The 26,358-nt window shown below is 35.9% G+C and overlaps 1 protein-coding gene and 1 pseudogene across 1 annotated transcript; one reads left to right on the top strand and one right to left on the bottom strand.

The window, feature by feature from the left end:
* Positions 1-1,215: 1,215 nt before the first annotated feature.
* LOC128236468 (polypeptide N-acetylgalactosaminyltransferase 6-like) lies at positions 1,216-13,009 on the bottom strand. The gene is made up of 11 exons (XM_052951339.1): positions 12,721-13,009; positions 12,076-12,229; positions 11,519-11,682; positions 10,536-10,700; positions 10,014-10,221; positions 8,845-8,962; positions 5,893-6,075; positions 5,433-5,576; positions 2,427-2,516; positions 2,133-2,267; positions 1,216-1,507 (listed from the first exon to the last, which is right to left on the bottom strand). Exons 1-11 carry the CDS (start codon positions 12,956-12,958, stop codon positions 1,376-1,378), a joined length of 1,731 nt encoding a protein of 576 aa, XP_052807299.1. The 5' UTR covers positions 12,959-13,009; the 3' UTR covers positions 1,216-1,375.
* A 6,961-nt stretch (positions 13,010-19,970) lies between these two features.
* LOC128238818 (peroxiredoxin-like) lies at positions 19,971-26,034 on the top strand (annotated as a pseudogene).
* The last annotated feature ends 324 nt before the right edge of the window (positions 26,035-26,358 follow it).

The raw sequence follows: 26,358 nt of genomic DNA, 5'->3' as shown, positions 1-26,358 counted from the left end.
CTACAGTCGAACCCCGTTGGCTCGAAGTCCAAGGGACCGGCTACATAACCTCGAGCCTCGGAAATTTCGAGCCAAGCGATAATGTTTACATTCAGTATATAGAAATCGGTCCCTTTCACCCAGTTCGAGCCAACGGAGAATTCGAGCAAAGCGAGTTCGAGCCAACTGGGTTCGACTGTATAACGAAAACGCAATATACTGTATACGACAGTTCGATGATGATTATGCGATATACTATCGTGTTTTCACCGTTTTCATCATCGTACTGTCGTGTTATCATCAGCGCACTGTCGCGTTTTCATCACTGTACTATCTCGTTTTCATCACCGTACTATCGCGTTTTCATTATCGTTCTATTTCGTTACCGTCATCGTACTGTCGCGTTATCGTCATCGTACTGTCGCGTTGTCGTCATCGTACTCTCGCGCTGTCGTCATCGTACTGTCACGTTATCGTCATCGTACTGTCGCGTTTTCATCATCGTGCTCTCGCGATTTCATCATCGTACTTTCGCGTTTTCATCATCGTACTGCTGCGTTATCGTCATCGTACTGTCGAGTTAAGGTCATCGTATTGTCGCGTTATCACCACCGTACTATTGCGTTATCTCTCAGGCATTGAAGAATAAAATAGTATGACATTTTTGAACTATCAGCAATGATGTTGAAGGGGCCAAGAAGACGAAGTCAGAAACCAATGTTGTCCAGGCTTACAAGCTTAATTACGGTCATTTAAACAAACAATGGCATGCATATGCAGAAAAAAATGTATCTCCAAGATGCAACAGCTAAAAACAGCAAAAGATATTTGTTTTATTTCACGTTTATTCCTCAATATTGCCAGAAATATTGTTTATTTACCGACTCACATCTCACATATCTTCGGAGCTATTTGTGTGCACATGCATGCCAGGTATGCAGGTGTTTTATTAAAATCTTCGCGGTCTGAGCTCGTATCCGCACTTACTTCTCAATCCTAAATATGCGAATCTTCAAAACTTAAATCATAAGAGTTGTATGAAAAATCTTATGTGTAAAAATAAACGAACAAAAGTGGACTATTTGTTTAGTCTGCGCATCAGTACAAGAACACATTTTTATAATTTTCAAACCAAAAGATCACCCTAGGGACCAAATCGCTCGATTTGGATAGCTCGATTGGCCAAAACTGCAGTCCAAATACCAGATGAATGGGATATCAATATGATTGAAGAAGGAATTTCTATGAGATCACCTAATTCGTGAAAATGGTGGAAAACTATCGTCAACGTAAGGCTATTGAAGTGAGCGCATTGAAGGTTTGTCTTTTTGAGATTTTACTTAAATACAATAAAAGTATGAAACAATACTGCGTGGTTCAACGCATGGTCAATCACTTATGTGTTCCACAGCTTCCATCCCCAGAGTTGACTTGGTTCCCCCGGAAGGCACGGTTCTAGCACGAAGTTATGTGCCTCACGTGTCACCGTCAAACATTTACCTGTGGACACGTGCTTCATATAGCCATCCTGTAAAGTCCGCCAAATAATGTTATCATCAATAAAAACATTAATAACAAAACAGTAATAATAACACGCTAAAATAAATCCATGAATCAGAGTTCATGAAAGGTTGATAGTATCAAGAATCATGTATAATTGCATTGTATGTGTAAATACCAGTCCCCAATTTCTCGCAACTTCTTAAGTCCCTTATAACAGGATTAAGCTAATCTCACTATTTTTGTTGTTCTATAAAATGTGTTATATTTACTTTTTCAAGAATTTTTAGAAATTATGCAGGAATAATCTGTATGATTATCAGAATAAACCATTTTTTATGTATCAAAATCCATTTTCAGTATGTAATTTGACTAATTGAAATAAGCGACTTAAGCCTGTTAAGCTTAAGAAGTTTCGATAAATTGGAGCCAGATGCATAATGTCAACACTTCATTTTAGCCTCGTTACATTGAATTTACAAAAAAGATTCATCCAAAGTTCAATGAAAATGATATAATTGACTTTAATGGTAAATGCCAAGATGGCAACACCCCTTCCAAAACCACGCATAGGCTAAAGTGGTATTATACATGTATTTTCAACAAGAATTAAATGACTCCGAGGGACCAGTAGTCATGCCATGTTACTTCACCGTATAGTTCCAAGTTGAAATATTCGACGCCACACTGAAACACTTGGCGAGTGTGAGAGAGGATTTCCCGTTGGGGTTGGAACAGACACACAACCCTCTGTGCCGAAGGTGCTGCTCGGACGTGTACTCGAAAAACTGAAAAAAAGACCACAGCGTTAAATAATATGTAACCATATCAAGAAAACTGCTCTGTGACTTCTCTTAGATAAATAACCATTACAAGCGATGTCCATTAAGAGAGGACTTCCTAAATTGTGATTTTCTTAACCCGAGTTACTGTTCAAATCGTTTTACCTGGTATAAAGCTGTATACATGCTGCAGTCGCCCAGGGCGAGGACATCTTCTTTCAAGACTAAACATTTCCCTGTTCCGTTGTTTATCAGCTGAAATACAACAACTATATAAAATCAGAATAGTTGATTTCTATTTAAAAATATAGTACTGGTAGTTCCTTAACAAAATATGTCTTTGTTCACTGTTGGGGTTCTACAGAAAATTTAGGCCGCAGGAAGTGGCGCCGATGGCGAAGATAGTCGCGAAATTGTGTGTTAAAGATATTTAAAAGGATTTCAGTTGGATACATTTACTTTTTCCGAAAATAAAAGAGAAAGTACCTACTTTTTTTAAATTGCTTGGGTTCTTTTTAGCGGATTATTAATAGTATTGGGTGCTGTTTTTATATTTATTCACCGTGATGACATCGTGGTTTGTTTTTCAAGTAAAATACTGGACGTCTGGACGGGACGAAACCAAACTGAACAATGACATGATCGGATTAACACAAAAGCGATTATGAGTGACTGCGCATAAAAGTAGTTCCCTATGATTATAACATGTTAGGCTAAAATGTGGTAACTAAATGCACCTCAACTTAAGAGATTTTGAAAAGCGACCGAAATCTCATCTTGTTTATTGAATTCTGAACAATTTTCCATGTGAATGTATCAATAATAAAGAATGCCCACACGTACGTGTATGTGTGTGAAAAGATATACCTAACAATGAATGCTAGACTCTATTAAATGTTCAGCTTGATATTATCGATAAATATAAACCATGGGCAGAATTATTCTAACTCCAAGATGATCTAATGTTATTTCTTGGTTACAAATGGTGTTGATCATTATCAAAACAAAAATTAGCCCCCGTCATTGGAGCTAAAACATTCGACACGGTGAACAGATATGAAAACAAACCGAAATAATATTTATATTACGAACGTCAACAAACTTTATTCTCTGACAAGAAAGAACTTGAGCCAATGTAGTGTCTACTTTTTTTTCAAAAAAGTAAATCTATCCATTGAAATAATAGTAAATCACGTTATCACACAAATTCCCTTCGTAGACACCCATCTTACAGAGCGAGTGGCTGGAAATACCCGTCGACTCGAACACCGAATAAATTAGTGCTTTATTTTTAGCTAATTCCATTTTCGGTAGAACGTCAGATTTTAACACTTACATATATTAAGTTGTACTTTCTAAGTCTAGAAGAAATAAACTTAAAGTGACACTCTTATTCAAAATCAATACATACACATGTATAACAAACATAGATTTTGAGTGATACACACTCAACTATTTACTAAATAATGCATTTATAAAAATTATTAATTACTAATAACAATATTATAACTGTGTATTTAATAGCTGAAAACGCAAAAATATTAAATGATTGGTGAATGCTAAAAGATTTACTGCGATTTACTATGGTCTCATAAGGTAGCAATACCGTGTTTTCTGCACATTTCTTATAAACTGAACTCGGTATCCTTAATAAGAGCCATTGTTTTCGACATTTTTCATCCTTTTTGGTTTATTAAAACAACTATATTAAATGTGTTAAATCTTATTTGGGAGTAATAGTGCATCTTTAACAATTAAAAATTATTTATTGGACGAATTTTAATACATCTGCTCGAGAGGGAATGGGCTGCTTTTTAGTGATCCTGTGTTGTGAATTCTATGAACACTTAGATATTGACATGAGTTGACTGTACACTCAGATGCCAATAAAGAATTTAAAAGATAGTGTCGTCCGTGAGCAAACGGCACAGCGATATACAGAAAATGGTCAAATTTGGCGAATGTGGTACCGTGTTAGAAAACTTTAACTACAGGTTGCAACGTTTCCGTTTTCATCGTGTGCAACATGTGGTGCCAGAAGCTTTCTCCCGAATCTGAAGTGTGCGTAATTTGAGATCTGCTAGCATTTAAACTACAGAGTTCAGAATAATAATCTGGGGCATGAAAATGGAACTGTGATGAAAAGTACTTACTCCGACACATATCAAAACTTACGAAGGAAATATGTATATAAAAAAGGATCGCATTGTTGCTCTAGTGATTGCACTGTGGAGTATGATTTGCCTTGAAAGTTGATATGATTCAAAGTATTAGGAAGGAATTCAATAGGGTGCCGTTTTTTTACCATGCATTGTATTGCTTTTTTGCTTATCTATTGCGAAAACAATAGCCATGCTAAATACCGTAATCAAAGCTGTGTGTCGGTATATTTTACTATACAATTGCATTTTTCAGTCATCAGTTTTCAACTATCAGCTGGCGGGTATATGAACTAAAGCTGCAGAAGTTTTGGATAAATCCTCGACCGTTAATCAAGGGAAGTAATGTCTGGTGCGTCCATGCTTCCCGGTTCATTGTTTTGAGTGGAAAACGTCCTCGATTCGGTGAGTATTACCACTGTTTTCTTTATGTTTCAACGATAATTTTTAGAAACGACCTTGTGCACCGAATGAAGAGCAATTGCTCGTTTTCGAAGACACTTGTTTTAGATCAAAACAATGTCTGTATTAAAATATCTCATGAAAACAATGCACGTTCTTACTAGGCTTCCCGACTCACTCAATGCATTGTTTGCTTCAAAACAACTATTTAATACCGTTCTCTTGCGTACAAACCCCACCCGATGCTTTGTTTTGGACAATAACAGAATTGCTATTGTTTTCCGAATGCAGACAGCCAATTTTGGAGTTAAATCGGCTCATTTACCAAAATGCTTGCTGGTTCACTCTGTACATTTTTAGAAACATAAAGAAAACAGTGGTAATACTCACCGATCGAAGACATTTTCCACTCAAAACAATGAACCGGGAAGCATGGGCGCACCTGACATTACTGCCCTTGTTAATGGCCCACGAATAAGTGCTAAAACCAAACGACTGAGAATGGAAATACAATTATAGAATTGTTTCTTTTTTAGGTGGCCATTTTAACGTTAAACTACTAGAAACTAAAAAAAAAACACATATGCAATACCATCTAGATGTCACCTACCCATCCATGTTTAATGTTGTCCACAGGAAAGTGGATATGACCAAATACTTGAACAGTGTCCACGTAGTACTGGAAAGGTTTACAGTGCAGCTTTCGCCGTATCAGTTTCCGTTTAGCCAGGTCAGGGCCCACATCTATCTGTGTCTTAAAGTGGCAATATCATTAGATCATTAATGAATGCAAGCTCCAGGCCAGTGTTAATGCAGGTAACGGTACTAAAGTTTCCAATACGACATGGCTTAAGGACAAAGACGACACAAACATGAAATAAACATGATAGCAAACGGTCATACGTATACAAATACAAGACCACGGTATAGGAGCAATGGCGTTCAACACTCCTATATAAAAACCGACGGCAATTTCATTATTGTGTGTTATGACTTTTTGGTATTGCAATCTTGTTCGCAGACAATGACACTGAACTATTTGAATCGTTACTTGATATTATGCAATGTACCTGTTTGGTCAAATTTGGCCAATACTCCTGCAGTACGTCTTTGTATTGATCAAGCCAGACCTCGGCCACACGGAGCACGTTGGTGAGGCGAGACACTCCCACGTCCCAGATAATCCGCTGTTTGAAAAGGTGAGCCACCCACGAGCAGGGAACCATTTCGACCACGCCCCCACACGTCCACACCTGCAAGCGGAAACATGATATGTACGAGTCACCGTGAAGGTTGCATAATTGAACAGTTGAGCCATCCACGCCCAGGGCTCCATACTAACCAAGCCCCACACGTCCTCAACTACACATCGACACATGATACGTACGAGTCAGAGATGGTTGCATGTTTAAACAGTTGAGCCATCCACGCCCAGGGCTCCATATTAACCAAGCCCCACACGTCCTCAACTACACATCGACATATGATACGTACGAGTCAGAGATGGTTGCATGTTTAAACAGCTGAGCCATCCACGAACACGGAACCATATTCACCACGCCCGCGGTTCCATACATAAAAGTGGATACATCTTTAACAAGTAAGGGCACGGGTTTGGCTAGTTTGCACTATTATAATTCGTCCGTTGAGTATTTATTGTCAAACTGAATCTGACATTTGCATGCTCTGTGTTTGAAATAAATAATCAAGACTGTAGTTGGAAACGATGTATGCTTCCGGACGTATTAGGAAGTCGGAATAGTATTACTAATTGAGAAAGATTACTGCAGCAACATAAAGCTAGGTAGTGAACTGATAAATATCCGTACGGATTATCAAGAAAGTTAAACACAAATTAGTTATTGCCTGTTGTTTTGACATATAGTGTACAGGGTCTTATATTCTAATTCTAAATCAAAGAAACATAACTGCATCTGCAATAATAAATGATCCTGCGTCAGCATACTGATACTATGCACCCTTATTATTGGTCGTGAAACACCCTATAGATTTTAGCAAGCGTTATTAAGTGGTATATAGCACGGAAACGAAGGTCCGGTATTCTTTTCATATAAATCAATCAAGTGGGCTCCATGACAAATGACCACCGCTGGACATGCCTGAAGAATGTGCAGCCACTTTTTCTAGTGACAAAACAAATGAAATACTGATCAGTCCACCAAGCGATTGCGATTATACAAGTAAATGAACACTTAAATAGTCGGCCTCCCAAGACCATAAAAAACGACTACACAGTTCGGTATCATATAGCATACCAGCTGGCAGTCGGCCTCCGAAGACCATAAAATACGACTACACAGTTCGGTATCATATAGCATACCAGCTGGCAGTCGGCCTCCGAAGACCATAAAATACGACTACACAGTTCGGTATCATGTAGCATACCAGCTGGCAGTCGGCCTCCGAAGACCATAAAATACGACTACACAGATCGGTATCATGTAGCATACCAGCTGGCAGTCGGCCTCCGAAGACCATAAAATACGACTACACAGTTCGGTATCATATATCATACCAGCTGGCAGTCGGCCTCCGAAGACCATAAAATACGACTACACAGTTCGGTATCATATAGCATACCAGCTGGCAGTCGGCCTCCCAAGACCATAAAATACGACTACACAGTTCGGTATCATATAGCATACCAGCTGGCAGTCGGCCTCCGAAGACCATAAAATACGACTACACAGTTCGGTATCATATAGCATACCAGCTGGCAGTCGACCTCCGAAGACCATAAAATACGACTACACAGTTCGGTATCATATAGCATACCAGCTGGCAGTCGGCCTCCGAAGACCATAAAATACGACTACACAGTTCGGTATCATATAGCATACCAGCTGGCAGTCGGCCTCCGAAGACCATAAAATACGACTACACAGTTCGGTATCATATAGCATACCAGCTGGCAGTCGGCCTCCGAAGACCATAAAATACGACTACACAGTTCGGTATCATATAGCATACCAGCTGGCAGTCGGCCTCCCAAGACCATAAAATACGACTACACAGTTCGGTATCATATAGCATACCAGCTGGCAACCTATACAGGGGCCCTTTAATGTAGGTGAAAAGTCAAACACATTCACTTGCCCTTTTTATAGGCAAATATTAACGTTTGCTTTGTTTTCTCTCTTTGTACCCAAAACACAAAACAAATAAATCATTTTAGTTTATGTTCTTGAAGGTCAAAGCTCAAAAAGTGCAGATCAAAGGTCAAACATGAGTTTTAAACATTTTTATTACGGATATAGCTACTTCGACCAGAATGCATTTTCAGACACTGTCAATGATATATTCGTAAATTAGAATTACATAAAAAAAATGAATGTCTATCTAAATTTAGATAATGTTAGCTGTCTTTTTTTTTTTACAAAATATACGCTTTTTACTAATTTCCACAACAAGTTCATGGACTATGGCGAAACCGCTCTCAAGTTACTGTGCAGACAAAGTTTTCATAAGACCGTTATATGACCATGACCATGACCTTTGACCTTAAAGCAATAGGTTCATCTACTGGCCGATGTCATCCTTTTACTAAAGTATCATGGCCCTAAATCAAACCGTTCTTTAGTTATTGGGCGAACAAAGATTTCACTTTTTAGACTTTTTACCGCGGCCTTGACGCCACCCAAAACAAAACAAAAATAAAAAATAAATAAGGGCCATGTAATGATCAGGGTAAACCCATCAGTAAAGTACCATGGTCCTAGGTGAAACAGTTTTCAGGTTGTTTTGTGGACATGAGATTGTAGACCTTGACCTTTTTTACCTAATGACCGCCAAAACAATAGTTCATATTCCTTTCACGGCCATCATACCTTTGCAGTTTTATGGTCCTCAAATAATTGTACGTTTAAAGTTGTGTATTGCACGGTGGGGTAGTGCCATTACCGTTTTCCGATTTTCGGAGGAATACACACGTTGGTAATAGATTCTTTAAAATGAGAATGCATTTTGAAATTTAATTTATCATGATTTATCACAGCCCTGACCTTGACCGACAGTTCGACCTGCTCACCGCCCCACACCTTCATGCCCGGATCGAAGCCTCCCAGCGTCTGGAACCACGACTTCTTCATCGCTATCACCATCCCTTGAACCATACCTAGACTGGCAGTAAACAAATTAAAACAAAACATATATGCAAAAACAGTTAAGACTAAAAGTATCTTTAAAAACATTCTGCGCATTTTTAAAGAAAAGGACTTAGCTGAACCATGATGCTATTGATTGGACTGGTATGGAACGATAAAACTATTTTAGTATAACTATTTTAACTGTTGGTTATAAACTGGTTTCGGTTTTATATCGGTTTCACGAACTGTGCATTTGTTGTTACAGTTTCAAATAAAACCAAAACCAGTTTTATCGTTTTTTCAACGAAAACCGTAACCGGTTTTCGAAACTATCGAAACCCCTACCGGAGGAGGTTTCATCGGTTTGTTCCATCCGAAAACTAGTTTATTTTGAAACCAACATGGCGGAAAGGGATCAACCACGTTTGTTGAAACTCAATCCTTTTGATAACAATGCCTTACAATGGGCAAATGAGCTAAATGACAAAGACTATATTTATAATTAGAAATAATGGCTACATGCAGTAGCCCCGCCATGTTGTTTAAACTGTACACAAAACCATGCATTTGTTACTTCAAGCCAAACTATCAAAACCGAGTTCGAAATTGCTGAAACCATTGACACCAAAACTGAAACTGGTTTGGTATCAACAAAAACGCCCTTAGTCTTAGGTTCTATTTAGAGCCCATTCTAAATAAATCATGATACATATACACTCAGTATTATGGTTGGCAATGGCTGTCCAGATTTTCTCCTGTCAGCAAAGTTGTTAAATTTTCCAGTATTCATCTGCGATTTCAAAATAATTTTAAGATATAAATTAAAAAACAAACTTTTGTACAGTAATTTTTGCCGAAATATCTTAATATCCCGTTTTGATATTGAAATAGTTTTATCCAAATATATACGAGTCGATTATGTGAATGTGTTCGATTGCAGCTCTAATGAAAGGTACAATTTGTGAATATGGCTTGCTAAACATTGTCAACATGTTCAAATAGTGTACATGATTTAAAAACAATTATGTTCTGGCTGTATATACTGTTTTTAATAAAAGAAAAAGCCGGTGGCAAAGCATACGTACGGAATGGGTTCCGATGTATTTCTGCCTTCAAGAAATTCCTTCCGGTAGGGCTCGTGAATTTCGTCCAGCATGAAAAGGAACATTGGAAATGTCGTCTGCTTCCACTTGAATTCCGTGGCGAAGTTGTCCCGCCGGATTATGCCGACGTTGGACTGTAGACAAGCCTTTGGGTTCTCTACAAGTCGCTGGAGAAGGGGCTCCAGCCAGCCTATTTAACACAAAGAAAGAAACGATATTAAATCGTTCAATTACTTTATTTTGTTTTTGAGACAAAATACACACACATTTCCATATCAAGTTGCGCGACTTCGATCTAGTTTAATTATGACCACGGAAATATTTATATACTTGTATATGTATTATCAAAAGAATATCGTTATAAAACATATTCATGCAAGGAAGGGGCGACAGAAAATGAAAAAGAAGTCGTTAGTAAGTCGACATATCTATTGAACTTTTAAAAGTATATGGGAAGGATTATCAATTTCCATGTGCAACATTCAACAAAATGACACTGCCCACCTGTGACTGGCTCCACGTGGCAATCCATACAGACGAAATAGTCTGCCCGGGCGCTATCAATCCCTGCCTGGCGTGCCACCATCAACCCCACCGACTCCCTCATCCGGATAACTCGGACTTTCGGTAGCAGGCGCAGGTGCGTGTCGAGTCGCGTCTTCAACTCGTCTGGTAAGATTTGAGGTTTATAATGAGCGCAAACACCGTCCCCAACCGTTACGAGGTGAAGTGGTGGCGGTAACGTTGGCCAGTGGTGAGATAGCGCTTGATCGCGGTGGTGAACACGACCAGAGGTAAGGAATTTCGTAAAAGTAATCGAGAAATTGATTTTTCAACATGGATATGCGCAAGATGACTACCTGTTAATACTGATTCTATGTATGTATTTGGTTTTCCCTACAATTTCGCCATTTCCCCAATCGTTCGGGAAAACACACGACATTTTACATGGAAAGCATGATCCACGAGATTTAAAAGTCAAAAACAAACCACATCGAAAAACCACGACTAAGAATTGCAAAACTACTTCTGTCCGTAAAAAATCTGTTACATGTAGCGTATTTTGATATTGTATGGTATACTAAACACCTCAAATTGTCTTTGAAGGTGATTTTTTAGAACAAACTATTATAACGCTGTATGGTGCGGATCCACCTCGTAATGATTGGACACGGTGTCACATGGAGCATATATGTCATATTCATGATTGCGTTATCGAACTATTGTAGATAAGCATTTCTTGTCTTCTCTGCCTCGATATCACATCCGGCGGATGTTGGTTTTTGGGATTAATACGTTGAACGCGCTAGCGCCCGATACACAAATAAGGGAGAGGAGCGGAGAGCGGTCATTGTCCATCATACACATCGTTGTTTCTATAATGTACCATTTTGATACAACTAGTTTTGTTCACGTTCCTTTTTATTATTGCTTTAACAACTAAGTATAACTGAAGCAATGAACACAAATAAAGAACAAACACTCACTGGTTGTAGAGCCGTCGTCTATCAAAATGATCTCAGTGAAAAGTTGGGCGGGCGTTTTTCTCAAAACGCTGTAAACTGTACGGAGAAGTACGGACAATCGCTCGTCCCGGAATGGGATTATGATACTGGCAGTTGGGAGCGGGCCGTACGTCCGAGAACGACATCTGCATATAATCAAACACAAATAACATTGATACTAGTAATACATTTCAACTGCCAAAAATGTAACTTTTTTATGTGTATGTATTTATAATCTGATCATAATTTTAATGAAAACGACATTTATATTTTACAGTCTTACGCATTTAATTTCTTGCGTTTGCTGGTCTCCATGAGGGCAGAAGGGTGCTACCAAAAACGGACAAGGCCTAGGTGCAGCACAATTCCATAGCTTTTGTGCTCAACCCCTTAAGTACATGTATTTTCAAGCCTTTTAAAGCCAATAATGTTACAAGATTAGACAATAAATCAGCATTTACGTGTTTATGTTGTTACACGCGTGTATGGTTTCAAAGGATCTGTATTTTGCTTTAAGGAACGAAATACCAAAAATTTACACTTGTGGCCGGATGTCGGGCAGCTGTCGGTGGACAGATACCATGTCGCTGATGAAGGCATCGTAGTCGTACTTCCAGAGCAGCCGCGTCCGCTCCTGCACGTCTTCTGGTGACATCCTGTCCCAGTCAAGGTTCGTTGCTGCTCCGTACGCTCCTGGAGGGAAAAGCGACTAAAGGACAGGTTTATGCAGTTTTATAAAAAAGCAAGTGTGTTACCTGTATGTTTTATAATTGGCTTTAACTTCGCTCTGGAAGTTCGTTCGCATATTCGTTCCTCGTAAAGTAAACAACTACTCCAGCAGTCTAAAGAAATGATGTTTCAATCAAAATTGATACATTTTGCCTCAGATAAATAAAAAATAATAACTTTTTGTAATCTATGTTGCGATGCACAATGAGTATATTAAATAGCTTTTAGATGCATTTTGAATGAGTTTTCCTGGATTTGATTGATTTCTAGGGCCAGAAGAAAAGTGAGCAAGCTGTGTCTAATCCCCAGTCTCCTAACATACCGTTTGTTTTAAATCACCATCATACAAGTCTGATAACTCTAAATGCGCCGAATTTTATAAACTTTAAAAGTGTTATAATCATGACAAATATTATAAAAAAAGGTCGTACTTATAAATTATAAATGTAACTTACCCGGTCCAAGTTGCTCGAAATCATCACTCTTGGTGTTGGAGCTGTTCACACGTAGAGGTTGAGATATTGTTTTGTTGACTTTTGATTCCATCTGTCGACGCAAAATCTGCATCCTCCGATCACAGAAACGTAAAATGTCGGCGGCGTCAACGTCATCTTTGCTGGGGAAGTACAGCACGAGAACTACAATTGATGAAATATAAACTCCAGTCACGATAGCAACAAACGTCCATTTCATCCTTTACATGCGACGTGTTACACATGATGTTAATCAATTCAGATTTAGTGCTTCTAAGCGAAAACCTAAGCATGGAGAAGGTGACATGAATGCGGTTTTGTAAGACGCATGCTGATATTCGAGTAAAAAAGTAAGCTTTATTGATTTACATTAATTGCTGCAGTTATTTTTTGTTTTCATTTTGATAAAAATATATTTGTGGACAGATTCTTTAGATTTTCATTAGAAAATGAAATCAGGGTTTCTTACCGGAAACCAAAGGTTGCAAAAGGGTGACATGATTTATTTTTTTCGTAACACATACGGATAATGAAGGCAACCGGAGTAAAAGTAAGCGTTCGGCCATTTAGCTACATCATCATCGCGGCATACAAGCAATATGCATAGCTAATGTTTTTATTAATTAAACGGATTGGAATTAAATATTAAACAAATAAGAGGGATACGTTTTTAAATAGTTATATAACATATATATTTAAATCCATTTCAAATACATGATCACATGATCACCGTTGTTATATTTAAATTGTGAAGCATCCTGGTTAAATCATATTAATGGTATATTATATATAACATTACTCTTACTATTATTCAAAGGAATTTTAATAATAATAATATTATCATTTGCAAACAACAACAACAACAACAACTTAAAGACCAGATGTATTGTCCTTTTCGTGCCGGACACTCAGACACAAGGCAATTAAGATAGAGATCAATAAACAGAAATTGTGCACTACACACTTTTCTTTGGAGGGGGAGGGGGGGGGGGGGGCTTAAAGACGGCTTAAACTTGTTCTTTAATGAATATAGGATATGATTAGGAGTTAGTAAAGATGTTTAACAATTAAGGTGTTGCATAGGTCCAGCGGACCGACCCTAAATCCTCTCAATTAAGGGCCAGTCCGCTGCACTTATGAAATTTCGTGACAGTATTATATGGTGACACTATAATAAACAGACACTTCACTCTTTTAACTCTTTACTATCATTATCTAAATTTCCCGGAATTGTATGTGCCGCCTTTTTGGTGCTGTGTACACATGATTTGTACTTAAAGGATTTCATCCATATAATTAGTATTCTACTCATTAAATTTTTAATGCTTAAACCAGCTTTTTACATACGTATTTAATCATTTAAACTCAAGTATTTAAAAGACAATCTACACCAAACTGTTAGTAAAATTCTTTGTTAACAGGTTTATAAAAGCCCTTACTATCACATAGAACAAAACCAATTTTTCCAAGGGACATTTGATTTCAGGAGGGCACACTTGCGTCTTCAAAACAGGTGGTGACCTTTTAGGCTCCCTAAGTCAATTGGCCAATGATTTGTCCCTAGATTTGTAATAGAGGTAAAAGTCAAAAAACCCGGCCCAGCGACCTCCCAGATTATCTCGGACTAAAATTTGGCTGATCCTGGATCAGATCCATGTTGGATCGGGGCTAATCAAAGATAGTCCGGGATCCAAACTTAGCCGTGAATTTTAAACTGTTAAATACTGCCATGTTGATCCCTGAGGCCGTCCGGGATAATCTGGGAGGATTGTTCAATCCGGGGTAGTCCAGGAATGTCCGTGTTGCCTCCGGGAAGGCCCGTAGGAAGTACAGTACTGTTAAGACCAAACTTGACAGTAAGTGCACATCGTGTTCACTATCAGTTCACTTCGTAGTGCACTTCGTAGTGCACTAGGGTAAGACAAGGGAAAGACTAAATGGAGACAAGGGGCTGACCAGATAAGGCTTCTTCAGTCTATAATAAATGCTAACTTTACAGTGAAACTTAGAATGATGTGTTTAGTTTCATCAGATGTTTTAATGTAAACTATTTTATAGAATAATTATAATAAATTTTGACCTTTCATTTTAACAATATAGAATTATATGATTGATTTTGTTTTATAAAATAAAGTTAATTTGTCAAACATTTAGACATTTAAATGTTTTTGTTTTCTTTATAAATATGCATTGCATTATTTTCATATTAATTGATAGCTTTAAATATATAACTTTGGTTCTAAATAAAAGGGTTTCATCTTCAAATACTTTTATGACATAACATTCAAAGGAGTTCATGAGCCTTTCTTTAAAGTTTCACAAGGTGATAATTACACGTTGTTCGTTATTTGTAATAGTTAATTATCAAAGTTCACGCCTTATATATTGTTCCAAGCTCAAACTGTGAAATTGTTGTGCCATTGTTGATTCATTCAAAGGATATATTAACAAAGATTTTCTTCCAACTCTTCTGAAACTTTCAATTTTATGTTTATTCTTGTTTAACAAATGTGTTCGGATTTAAGGTGACAGCAATCATCATCAAATAAGTACACCATTAAATATTATTAATTTTTATCTTTATTGCCTCCTGCTAACTATCAAATGCTTTAGAATAAGAATATGAGTAGTATTATTTATAATATCCCATTAAAATTATTTATATTTTACAACTTAAATGGAATAAAACCCTTTTTACTTTTTTTGTTTATTATTTACTCCCAATCAGTCAAATTAATACATTTGCTATGCATATATGTTTATGCAAGAAGGGTTGTGTATTAATGCTAATGAGCTAATGCTATTTTCTACTCTAAATGTTGTCAACTCTAAATGGCCCCAAGCCAATAAACAAATACACAGGAAATTGGCCCCTGCAATGACACTAGTGCAATAAACAAGGGATACACAGCAGACAATTAACATGACAACCATTCCTAAAACTAGGCCTTTGAAGGAAACTCAATATATTTTTTACGAATTTTGTTTTAGAGAAGAGATGCAAACAAATATGTTTTAATAAAAGATGGAAAATAGTTAATTTTTATTATATTTATACCCCCCAAAACAAAGTTTGGGGGGGGGGGTATACTGGAATCGGGTTGTCCGTCTGTCCGTCTGTCTGTCCGTCCGGTTTTTTTTTTGTCCGGGATTCATCTTTGTCGTTATTGAACAAATCTTTTTCAAACTTTCAAATATTAATGACCATGATGTAAACCTGTGCCTCCGTGGATTTGGTCAGAGTCGCATGATCCTGAGTGGAGTTGTGGCCCCTTAATGAGTTAAATTGGGCAAAATTAGCTTTGTCCAGGATTCTTCTTTGAAGCTATTGAGCAAATCTTTTTCAAACTTTCAAATATTAATGGCCATGATGTAAACCTTTGCCTCCATGAATTTGGTGGGAGTCACATGATCCTGAGTGGAGTTGTGGCCCCTTAATGAGTTAAATTGGGTAAAATTAGTTTTGTTCGTCCTACTCCTTCGTCATTTTTGAATGAATCTTTTTCAAACTTTTAGCCATGGTGAGAACATTTGCCCCTGTGATTGTGGTTGGAATCACATGATCATGTCTCCAATTATGGCCCCTGAATAAGTTAAAATAGGCAAAAATTATACAGCTTTGTCTAGCCTAATCCTTGGTCATTTTTTCTATAAATCTTTTTCAAACTTTCAGATGTCAATGACCATGATATGAACTGTTGAATATGTGATTTGGTGCACCTGTATTAATCAGAATGTTTGCATGGCCTTAAAAAGACCTTTAATTGATTTTGTCCTTAAAAAGACCATCAAAAGTCCTGAAGTTAGGTGCATACAGGCCTTAAATTTGTTACCAACATACTATAGTGACCATTTTGTGATCTCTGCTGCAGTGCCATGGCAGTCCCTGATTCAGTAATAGGTATTCTAAATAAACTAAATAAATGTATTGCCTTGTGCTTTCTAATGATACCATAACTAAGGCCAGGGCAAACAACCTAGACAGGGAAGGGTTGGGGGGTATTCGTTAGCCTTTGGCTTACAGTTCTAGTTTGTGTTGCAACTGCATAATAAAATAAAAATACTATTTCTTAAAGTGACACTTTTATTCAAAATCAATACATACACATGAATAACAAACATAAATTTTGACTGATAAACCATTAACTACCTACTAAATAAGGCATTAATGGAAAATATTAACTACTGATAACAAGACTGTAACCGTGAATTTAACAGCAGAAAGCGCAAAAAATATTAAATGATTGGTGAATGCTAAAAGATTTACTGTACACTACTGTAGCCTACATTAGTCTCATAAGGTAGAGATAGCGTGTTTTATGCTCATTTCTTTCAAATTAAATTCGGTACCCTTATAAGAACCATTGTTTTTGACATTTATTCATCCTTTTTGGAATATTAAAACAATATTATTAATTTTGGTAAATCTTATTCTGCATCTTAAATGACACTTTTCATCATTTGTTAATCAAATTATTAAGAGTGGAGATATTTAATATTTACCATGCATATCATGTATTTTAACATCAAATAGCAAGTTTAATATGAAATAATATTCATTGTAATGCCTGGTTAATGGTTGAATGCATAGGATAATTTCATCTTTTGCCATTTTGAATGTTATCACAGTAGGGTTCCTGATACTTCCTGTGTATTGTTTATTGGCTCTGACCTATTGGGGCTAACACTGTTACAATGGGTAATCTCATTACAAAAGTATGAATAAGCATTTTATCATTTTGCTGATATTCAATTAATTTAAATGCCTGGTTAGTTGGCCATTTGGTAGGACAATTCCCTTTGTGCTATTTTTATAGAAAAAGATAAATAGATATATTCAGTATCAAATGCTAAAACTAGGCTTTAAAGATGTTTATTTATGGAAAGTTAATGAAATAAATCGTGAATATAGTTACGTAAAAATTTCTGAAAAATAGCTTGAGCTACTATTTTTAAATTATTCTAATTAAGGCAAGATCTTTTTTCAACCGCATTCATTTTTTCTTTTGTTAAATCACATTTACTTTTTTTTATCATAAATGATACAATGATTTTGTATTTACAGTTTGAATATATAATAGTGCTGTTCACTTTTATACGTAGGATTTAGAATTACCAAAAAAATCATAATTGTTTGGATGTTACAATAGTATCACAATTATATTTATAACACTCTAATTTAAAATATTGGCTAAGAAATAATTTATTTAAGAAATGTTTTATTTTTATTTCATCTGCATTAGAATTAAAAATTGACAAATATGACCAGTAAATGACGGGTCCCCTTTTCTTTAGTTACTGGCCCGAAGAAATGATTTACATCATCAGGTGTGGGCTGAGTGTGTGCGTGTTATGGACAAAAACAATGTGTACTTGTGATGAGTTGTTGGGAAGAAATTTGACATTTCATCTGTTCTAGCTTACGTCTGTTAAGGGAGCAAAACAGTATTATGTGTTGTAAATATTATGATAGAAATAGTGCTGTTAACTGTATATACAAAGCATTCAGAATTTATATTTTGTTATCACTTAATGACTTAAATCAAATGTCTGAATTACAAAAAATTGTCATAATTGTTCAGATGTTACAATAGTGACACAAGTATATTATATAACACACCTGTTTCAAAATATTGGCTTTCAAATAAACTTATTGTATTTATTTTAAGAAATGTAATATTCTTTTTTATCAACAATAAAATAAAATTGAAAAATATAGTACATGTATCCCCTTGTCATAATTGTTCAGATGTTATAATAGTAACATAATTATATTATATAACACTCCTGTTTCAAAATATTGGCTTACAAATAAACTTAATGTATTTATTTTAAGAAATGTAATATTCTTTTTTTATCAACAATAAAATAAAATTGACAAATATAGAAACCCCTTGTCTTATAAGCCTAGTACAATGGCTTTACATCATAAAGTCATCAGTGAATACTAAAAGATTTTGTCACAAGTTTTGAAATGAACTGGTAGAGGAAAAGATCTTATCAGTGATATAAAATCAATATAGTAAGGCCAATCTCAGTGGATCAGAAAAATCAATACTGGCTTATCAAATAAACTACAGACTACATTAGTTTATCAATAGTGCACAAATTGTTCACTAGTAGTTCACTCCTAGTGCACAAGGGTGTAATGTTTGGTCTTAACAGTACTGTACGTGGCACTGTTTTGATTCTGGGCCATCCGGCATGTTGTGTTGGATACGGATCACCACTGGGAGGTCCGTTTTGGTCTGGGACAGTCTGTAGCTGATCCGGGATGGTCATGGGCAGTCAGTGATGCCATCCATGTTCACAATGTATTGGTCCAGGTCATTCCTGGAAGGTCCATGGCGCTGTTGTTGTGGTACCGGGGTAATCTCTGTTGGCTGTATGTTAAGTTGGCTCCAGTTCATTAGAGTTCATCCGTTGTGGTGCTGTGTTGGGTTTAGGCTGATCCGATCTTTTGAGACAATCGATAGACTGTCGACTCAATTTCCGCCTGAGGACCACCCCGGATATCTCCTGATTGAGGGTGTTCCATGTTAGTTCCGTGTTAATATCAAATCATATTTATTATATTGGTGGCGGCAGAAAGTAAACCTGTTAATTTCATACATTACAATAATTGCATATTTGTTTTCAATTCTTAAACTTGAACATGCATGTAATTTGCGTTAATGAAATTATACATGTACATGTAACGCATGAGGTTGGGTATAAACGACTGGCCAATTCAACACAATTACAAACATGTAATACAATTAGGAAAATAGTTTTCCTCATAGTCCTTTCATTATTTTTTAAACGTATTTATTTTAAACGGAGTATTTACTCTGGGATCAATAACAATCTCCTACCAGCTGGCAGCAAGACCAGATTTACTACATAAAGTCATCATTATTGTCTCACAATGTACCTGCATGCATGCACACATTGTATTGTGCATTCTTTTCAAGTCAATTTTGGAGTTTATACCTGTACCTGTCGGTGGAATAATTAAGTATTAAATTTACGGGGTTTTTCAAGGTTTTCGGGTTTCGGTAATTCCACCGACCGCTGTATAAATAATAATAATAATAATAATAATTATAATAATTATAAAAAGACCTGAATTGGTTAATATGTTTTCTTTCTTCTTTATTAGCTTTGGGTTAAGTTACCCGTTTTTTCTTTCTTCATTTTTTACTTTGGGTTTATTGTGCTGGTAATGGTTTTCGGTCACATTCAATAATCAATATGCCGGGTACCATCTGTTCATAGCTGACGTGGAAAATGGCGTCCACCGGCAAGCGGAATATTATTGCTCACGTTTTTGCATCGTTGTTTGCAATATGCACGTGTCAGGAGATGTGTCAATCAATGTTTGGTGGACAAGTTTATCCGCAAGAAACCTGCGGGCCTGCTTCCGGTCAGAGATCCTTAGGTCACTCGTTACAATGGAGCCAAGCTATCAGTAAGTTCTTACCCCTCCCACCTGTATTTTTTATATAGATAACAGCCGGTTTCAATACTGTTTAACACGTACTGTACTTTCAATTTATCAAAGAACTCACTCCTTTTCAAAACACAATTTTAAGATGTTAAGCATGATTCCATTTATAAATATCTGAAATGTTGGTCAACATAATAAACTGAGAGGCCTCAAAAGACACTCATGTGGGTTGTGATGGCATTCCTCAGTATCTTACCTTTCTTTTGTAATCTACTTGCTGAAACAAGATAAAATTTCTCAAAGTAAAGCATCTTTGTTGACAAACACATGTTTTCAAAGATGTCCTGGATGTGTGTACCATCTGATTTGTGCAGTCTAAATTGGTTGATGTCATATTTAATTTTGCATAATTGAATAAAACTTGCTTTGTTGCAATTATGACTTTGACACTGTTTCAGTATCAAAGCCAGCGCCTGACTGGAACGGCACTGCAGTTGTAAATGGCAAGATAAAGGATATCAAACTGAAAGACTACAAAGGGAAATATCTGGTGTTTCTCTTTTATCCCTTGGATTTGTAAGTTTATTCTTTTTGTCTTTAGCCATATATTTATATAGAAATTATATGCATATAATTTTGTTTCAAATGTGTTGGTAGGGGCTGTTGAGGATCTTAACTTTTTCCACTTGCCTCAGAGGATTTGATAGATTTTCATAAATGTTAACTTCCAAATCAATATGACTTGTTTTTGACTGAAATACATTGAATGTGTGTTGAACTGAAAATGTTAAGAAAAGTCAACACATCAATGCGTTTGTGCGAAAACCTACCCAATATAGAGTTTGGCTTCAAGTTCGTCATTCAGGGTTTCAACAGCCAAAATACTGTGCAAAAATAATTAAAAATTTTTCAAGTGTATTTGATCTTTCTTTGCAGCTAATTACAAATATCAGCCAATATGATTGTCGCTTTTTCAGTACATTTATCTGCCCGACAGAGGTAATTGCCTTCAACGAGAGACTGGATGAGTTCAAGAAAATCAACACCGAGGTGGTGGCCTGCTCTGTGGATTCCCCCCACACCCACCTTGCATGGTAGGCTAGCGTATTGATAAATACTTGCTCCTTACAGGATGAGGTTTTTTTGTGAACATGCTTATGTTCAGCATGTACATTTTTTTAATGAGAGATTCTCTTGTATAATTAATTATTTTATTATTATTATTTTTTTTAAACATAATTTTTCAGTACTAATACTCTGATTACTTGCAGTTGTATCCCTGCTTCTATCATGTTAACAATTTGTTGCTGCTTAAAAAATCATGGTACAGTGAAACTGGGGTCGTTCAAACAGGCGGTCTTTCGAGAACTGGCAGTCAGTCAAAGTTGAAGCTTAGTCCTGACCATTATTCCTCCTATTTTCATACATATATACTGACGCTGGATGGAAACTAAATAAGTCGTGGAGTCGAGTACCATTGCTGGTCTCAAATACACAAATCATGCACAAAACCTAATTATTACCTTGAGGTCATAATTTCACACATTTTATCGAAAGCATGTTCCAAAATAACCAATTACCAGGTGTTAAAATTTTCGCATGTTTTAAAAATTGAAATGACAGGGTTCTTGATAAGGTGGGAAAATAGCATGACAGTTCACACATGACCACTATTACTTGATAAGGGCATTTGAGAAGATAATTGTGATAAGTTAATGACCAGAATTTAATCAAATTCTTTTGTTTTTTTGTAAAAATACCCTTTGCTATTTATTCATTTTTTGTTTCTTCTTCTCCATTTTCACATTAGTATATGACAGCTTTTGAACATATAAGCGATTTCCACAACCTAATACATAATCTGTGCTGAAAAAACTGACTCCTTTACACTTTGAAAATACATTGTAGGACATTTCATAACAGACTTAAATGGAATCTTGGGGCATTCAAAACATCAGACCACTCAAGGTTTTAGCTGGGTCCCCTGTGTCCTGAAGCGATCACAGTTTTACTGTATTTAAAACAAATAATTCAAGATGGTCACATTCATGAAACCAAATAGTAATATGTTCCTGGGTGCACAGGTTTTTTTGATAATCAATTCTTAAATGAGTTAAATAGGTTCAACAAACTTTCAACAGCTTTTTTCCCATACATCCATTCATTCTATCACAATAATTGTACATTCTGCCAATGTAACCAGTGACATGAAACATATGATTAGAAAGGCCAATAACTCTGGCTTTAATAATGGTCAAATGATGTACCCAGATCGACTAAAAGACAGATGAGCATTTGCATTAGATGGCATCATGTCAAATCTCTGCCTTATTTCAGGATTAATACCCCAAGGGCGAGTGGTGGGCTGGGCAAGATGAGCTACCCGCTTCTGTCAGACATCACCCACAGGATCTCCAAGTCTTACGGCGTTTACCTGGAGGACCTAGGCCACACACTGTGGTTCGCAAACATGGCTTAACTAGTATTAAATTAACAGACTCGATTTATAGTTTAGTGTGTAATTTCATAAACTCCATCGAGGCAAATATGGTGTATTTTGAATGAAGGTATTGTCCATTTTAGGCACAAGTATCATTTTAGATAATCTTTCTGTTGTTTATTGTGGTATATAAAGCAAGCTATATTGTTGAAATGTAGACTCTCATTGGCATTTTTTTTATCAGAGGCCTCTTCATCATTGACACAAAGGGAATCCTGAGGCAAATAACAATGAATGATCTCCCTGTTGGTCGCTCTGTGGATGAAACGTTGAGGCTCGTCCAGGCATTCCAGTTTACCGACACGCATGGTGAGGTATGCCCCGCCAACTGGAAACCAGGGGCAGACACGGTATGTTGTCCTATTTTATTGAGTTGTTGTTGTCGTCAAACTTGGTATGAACATAGTCATAATCAGTAGATGAGCCCTAATAATTTTGGTACCACAGATCAAGGTCATAGTGACTTTAAACTGGAAAAATGATGGGCACACCATGCAGGCGACACATCTGATTTGTAAAATTCTTGTTTGGGGAATTCAGCACATCATGCATGCCAGATATGTATGCAATTACGTCAATTAAGTATTATACAGCACAGTTAGTTCAAGTGTGTAATAAATGTAGGTCATTATATAGATACCCTAAAACCCTGGAAGAAATAAAGGTTTGACATGTAAGTTGCATTTAAGTATCATGATTTTATCTGCTTAAGTGCAGACATTTTAATGTTCAGAACACATTATTCTTCAACCAACATCATTGCATTAGTAAAATGGAAAAACATTATTTTGTTAGACTTGAGCTATTAAATCTCTATATTTTTGAGTTAACAGCAATCTTAATAGCATGGTTATACATGTATCATTTATCATTCAGATTATTCCTGACCAAACGGAGAAGCTGAAGTATTTTGAAAAGCATCCGTAGAAATGACCAGTGTCAACATCACTGACCAGTGTAGATGTCAATATCACTGCCTGGTGTACATGACAACATCACTGACCAGTGTACATGTAAACACCACTGACCAGAATATCACCTGCTCTGCAACATTACTCTCTATGGCCATTCATGTGTGGAAAACCAATTAAGTAATCAGCATCAAATTTGGATCAATAAGTTTCGTTATTATCATGTTATATCTTTTCATCAGCTCTTCTGCCATTGGTCAATCACATGATAGAGGTATACGTTGTTTGTTTGCATTAACATTAAAACTATGAAAGGTATGTCATTTAAGCATGCAAATAGATTTTTTAAATTTTTTTTGACTGTTGACCTTTTATTTTCCCTGCATGCAAATAAATGAACAGGACTAGTTGGCCAATCAATGCAAAGTCTCATTTGTACTACATGTGTGCAGTCTTCAATAAAACAAATCCGATTAGAAGCGTGATTTGGTTTCGCATATGATAAATGGTAGGAATATATGTCACGCCCACCGGCTGAAACGGTTCCATGTGGTCTAGGAAAATGTCAACAAACCATTTTTCTTCTTTTACATTAATTCCCGACATATTTCCATAAAAAGCAATCATTTCAGCAGGTAACTGCTTTTGAAACTATGAAGACGGCACTGTAACTCGTTAAGCACTACTATTATCAGTCATCAGAATCAGACTTTTGAATAAACTAGCCCCATCTCTTGAATTGTCATCAAGCTGGAAAAAGATTTTACCAGCACAGGTCCTGGTGGATTATCATTACCGAGGCTATTGACAACATTTATGAAATGTTTTTGTCCACAGATTAATAGCCATAGGTGTAATGTTAAATTTTATCAAACATTTTTGAATTTCAGGTATTAAGAATATCCATCAGTGCACATCGTGTGCCAGATAATCATTACATTTATTTTGTGTTAAGAAAGAAATGTTAAGATTTTAAGAAATATGTTATGTTTCCATTGCATTATTGAATATAACAAGTTAAAATCCAGTTAAGCGGTCCTTGTAAGCATCATATAACATACTTAATTTTTTTTATTTGGCTGTTTGAGCTGGGGTTATACACCTTATTTGTTGATGTAGGGACTACTAAACCGGAGGTGCCCCAAATCATGCACTGATTGTTAGAACATCACTTTTTATTATAATCAACGTGTAGGGACTTAACATGCATGCAATGATGCTAAGAATCAGACCCAGTATGCATATCTACAGCAATGCATGTAATGCAAATAATTGAATACAGTTTGCTATTAATTCACAATAATTGCTATCATTGTCATTTTTTGTCATGATATAATGAGATCTTGTTATATTTTCATTTTTGTATCACATTTGTCTTTAAAGACTGTTAAATGTTTTGATTATCAACATTTCAACTTTAATAACAGAGTTATATATTTGATTTAACATAAGTGTCATTTTTTCACATACCTGTATAAGAAGTTTTAGTCAAAATGTAAATCTACATCATGGGGTTAAATTCCAGATGTTGGATTTTACAGCCACATATTCTGATAGCTGAAAACTCTTGTTAGTCATATTTACTTTGTATTGTTTTAACTGGTATTAGGTCTTTTATCTTTCAGTATTTATTATTTTTAAATGGTTTGGGGTTTTCATTTTTATGGCATTCCATACAGTACTTTAACAAACTCCACACAACGGTTACTTCCTTTGGCATATATACGTGTAAAAAAACTTATATTGCTGAACCACATGTTGACAGAGATGTTATCTATATTCAAGGGAGATAACTGCGTAAGGGATTGGTTTCTTAAAATAATCAAATCTAAAATGGTCTGTTACTATATGTTTAAAAACATTTCAGGAGGACCGCGTTTAATATACTCAAATGCAATTTTGCTCATAATAGGACATAATTTATTTACAAAAATCAGAAATCCGTAGAATCTATTCGATGCTCAGTCAGATCAATACTTGGGTGATATTCCTTTATGACCACCTCCAGGTGTATGGTGTTGTATATTTATAAGAACTTTAGTATGAAGTAATATTCATATATTGGGTGTGTGATGATTACAGTTTTTAACCAAAATCATTTTTGTTACCATGACATTGTATATTGCATTTCATTATTAAATTATCTTACTAAGCTATTGAGAAAAAGATCAGGAAGAATATTTTTCTTTGATAATTAATGTTCATGTTTTATTATAATGATTCAGTCAGTTTGTTAACTGTGAAACATATTTTGGATGAAGTTTGCTTTTCTTGTTGTGCTATAATATTGCTTGAATGTTTTAATTGTAAGTGTATAATTATGTTGAAACATAGTAAACCCATTAATTATGTGCTTACTGTTTGTACTAGTATGTGGAAGGCAACTGTAAATTAAAACCTATATTTATTACATTTGGCTTTTAGTTTCACTTGACAATTAAAACTGAATCTCTACATACCAACTTGTTTTGTTTTCTACCATATTAACTACATATTACAATAAATGTTTAGTTTAATGACCGTTATCAGAAATATTTGCACCAATCCCAGCAATTTCTCCGTATGCAGTCATTATGCCATCAATGTTTATGACATGTATTCTAAGACCGGATATGATTACTCAATATGGCCAAATATTCTAACAAAAATGATGTCTGCTCTGTTCATCAGATTTATTTAAAATAACTGGAACATTTTAACCTGTCTTTAATATGCAGAAAAAAGATCAAATGTTCAGCCAGATAGCTGATTTTGTGACCACATTTAACCACAGTCACAAA

Source organism: Mya arenaria, chromosome 6, assembly GCF_026914265.1.
Source record: "Mya arenaria isolate MELC-2E11 chromosome 6, ASM2691426v1".
NCBI lineage: Eukaryota > Metazoa > Mollusca > Bivalvia > Myida > Myidae > Mya > Mya arenaria.
Note: the sequence above shows the minus strand (reverse complement) of the source record. Positions and strands in the feature narration are given on the sequence as shown.

Bases quoted from the DNA above. Each gene is read 5' to 3' on its own strand.
- LOC128236468 (XM_052951339.1), bottom strand. From the start codon at position 12,958: ATGAAATGGACGTTTGTTGCTATCGTGACTGGAGTTTATATTTCATCA. The intron at 5,577-5,892 runs GTACATTGCATA...TGCCACTTTAAG, and splicing joins GGCCAAATTTGACCAAACAG to ACACAGATAGATGTGGGCCC. The intron at 2,517-5,432 runs GTAGGTGACATC...GTTGTATTTCAG, and splicing joins ACAACATTAAACATGGATGG to CTGATAAACAACGGAACAGG.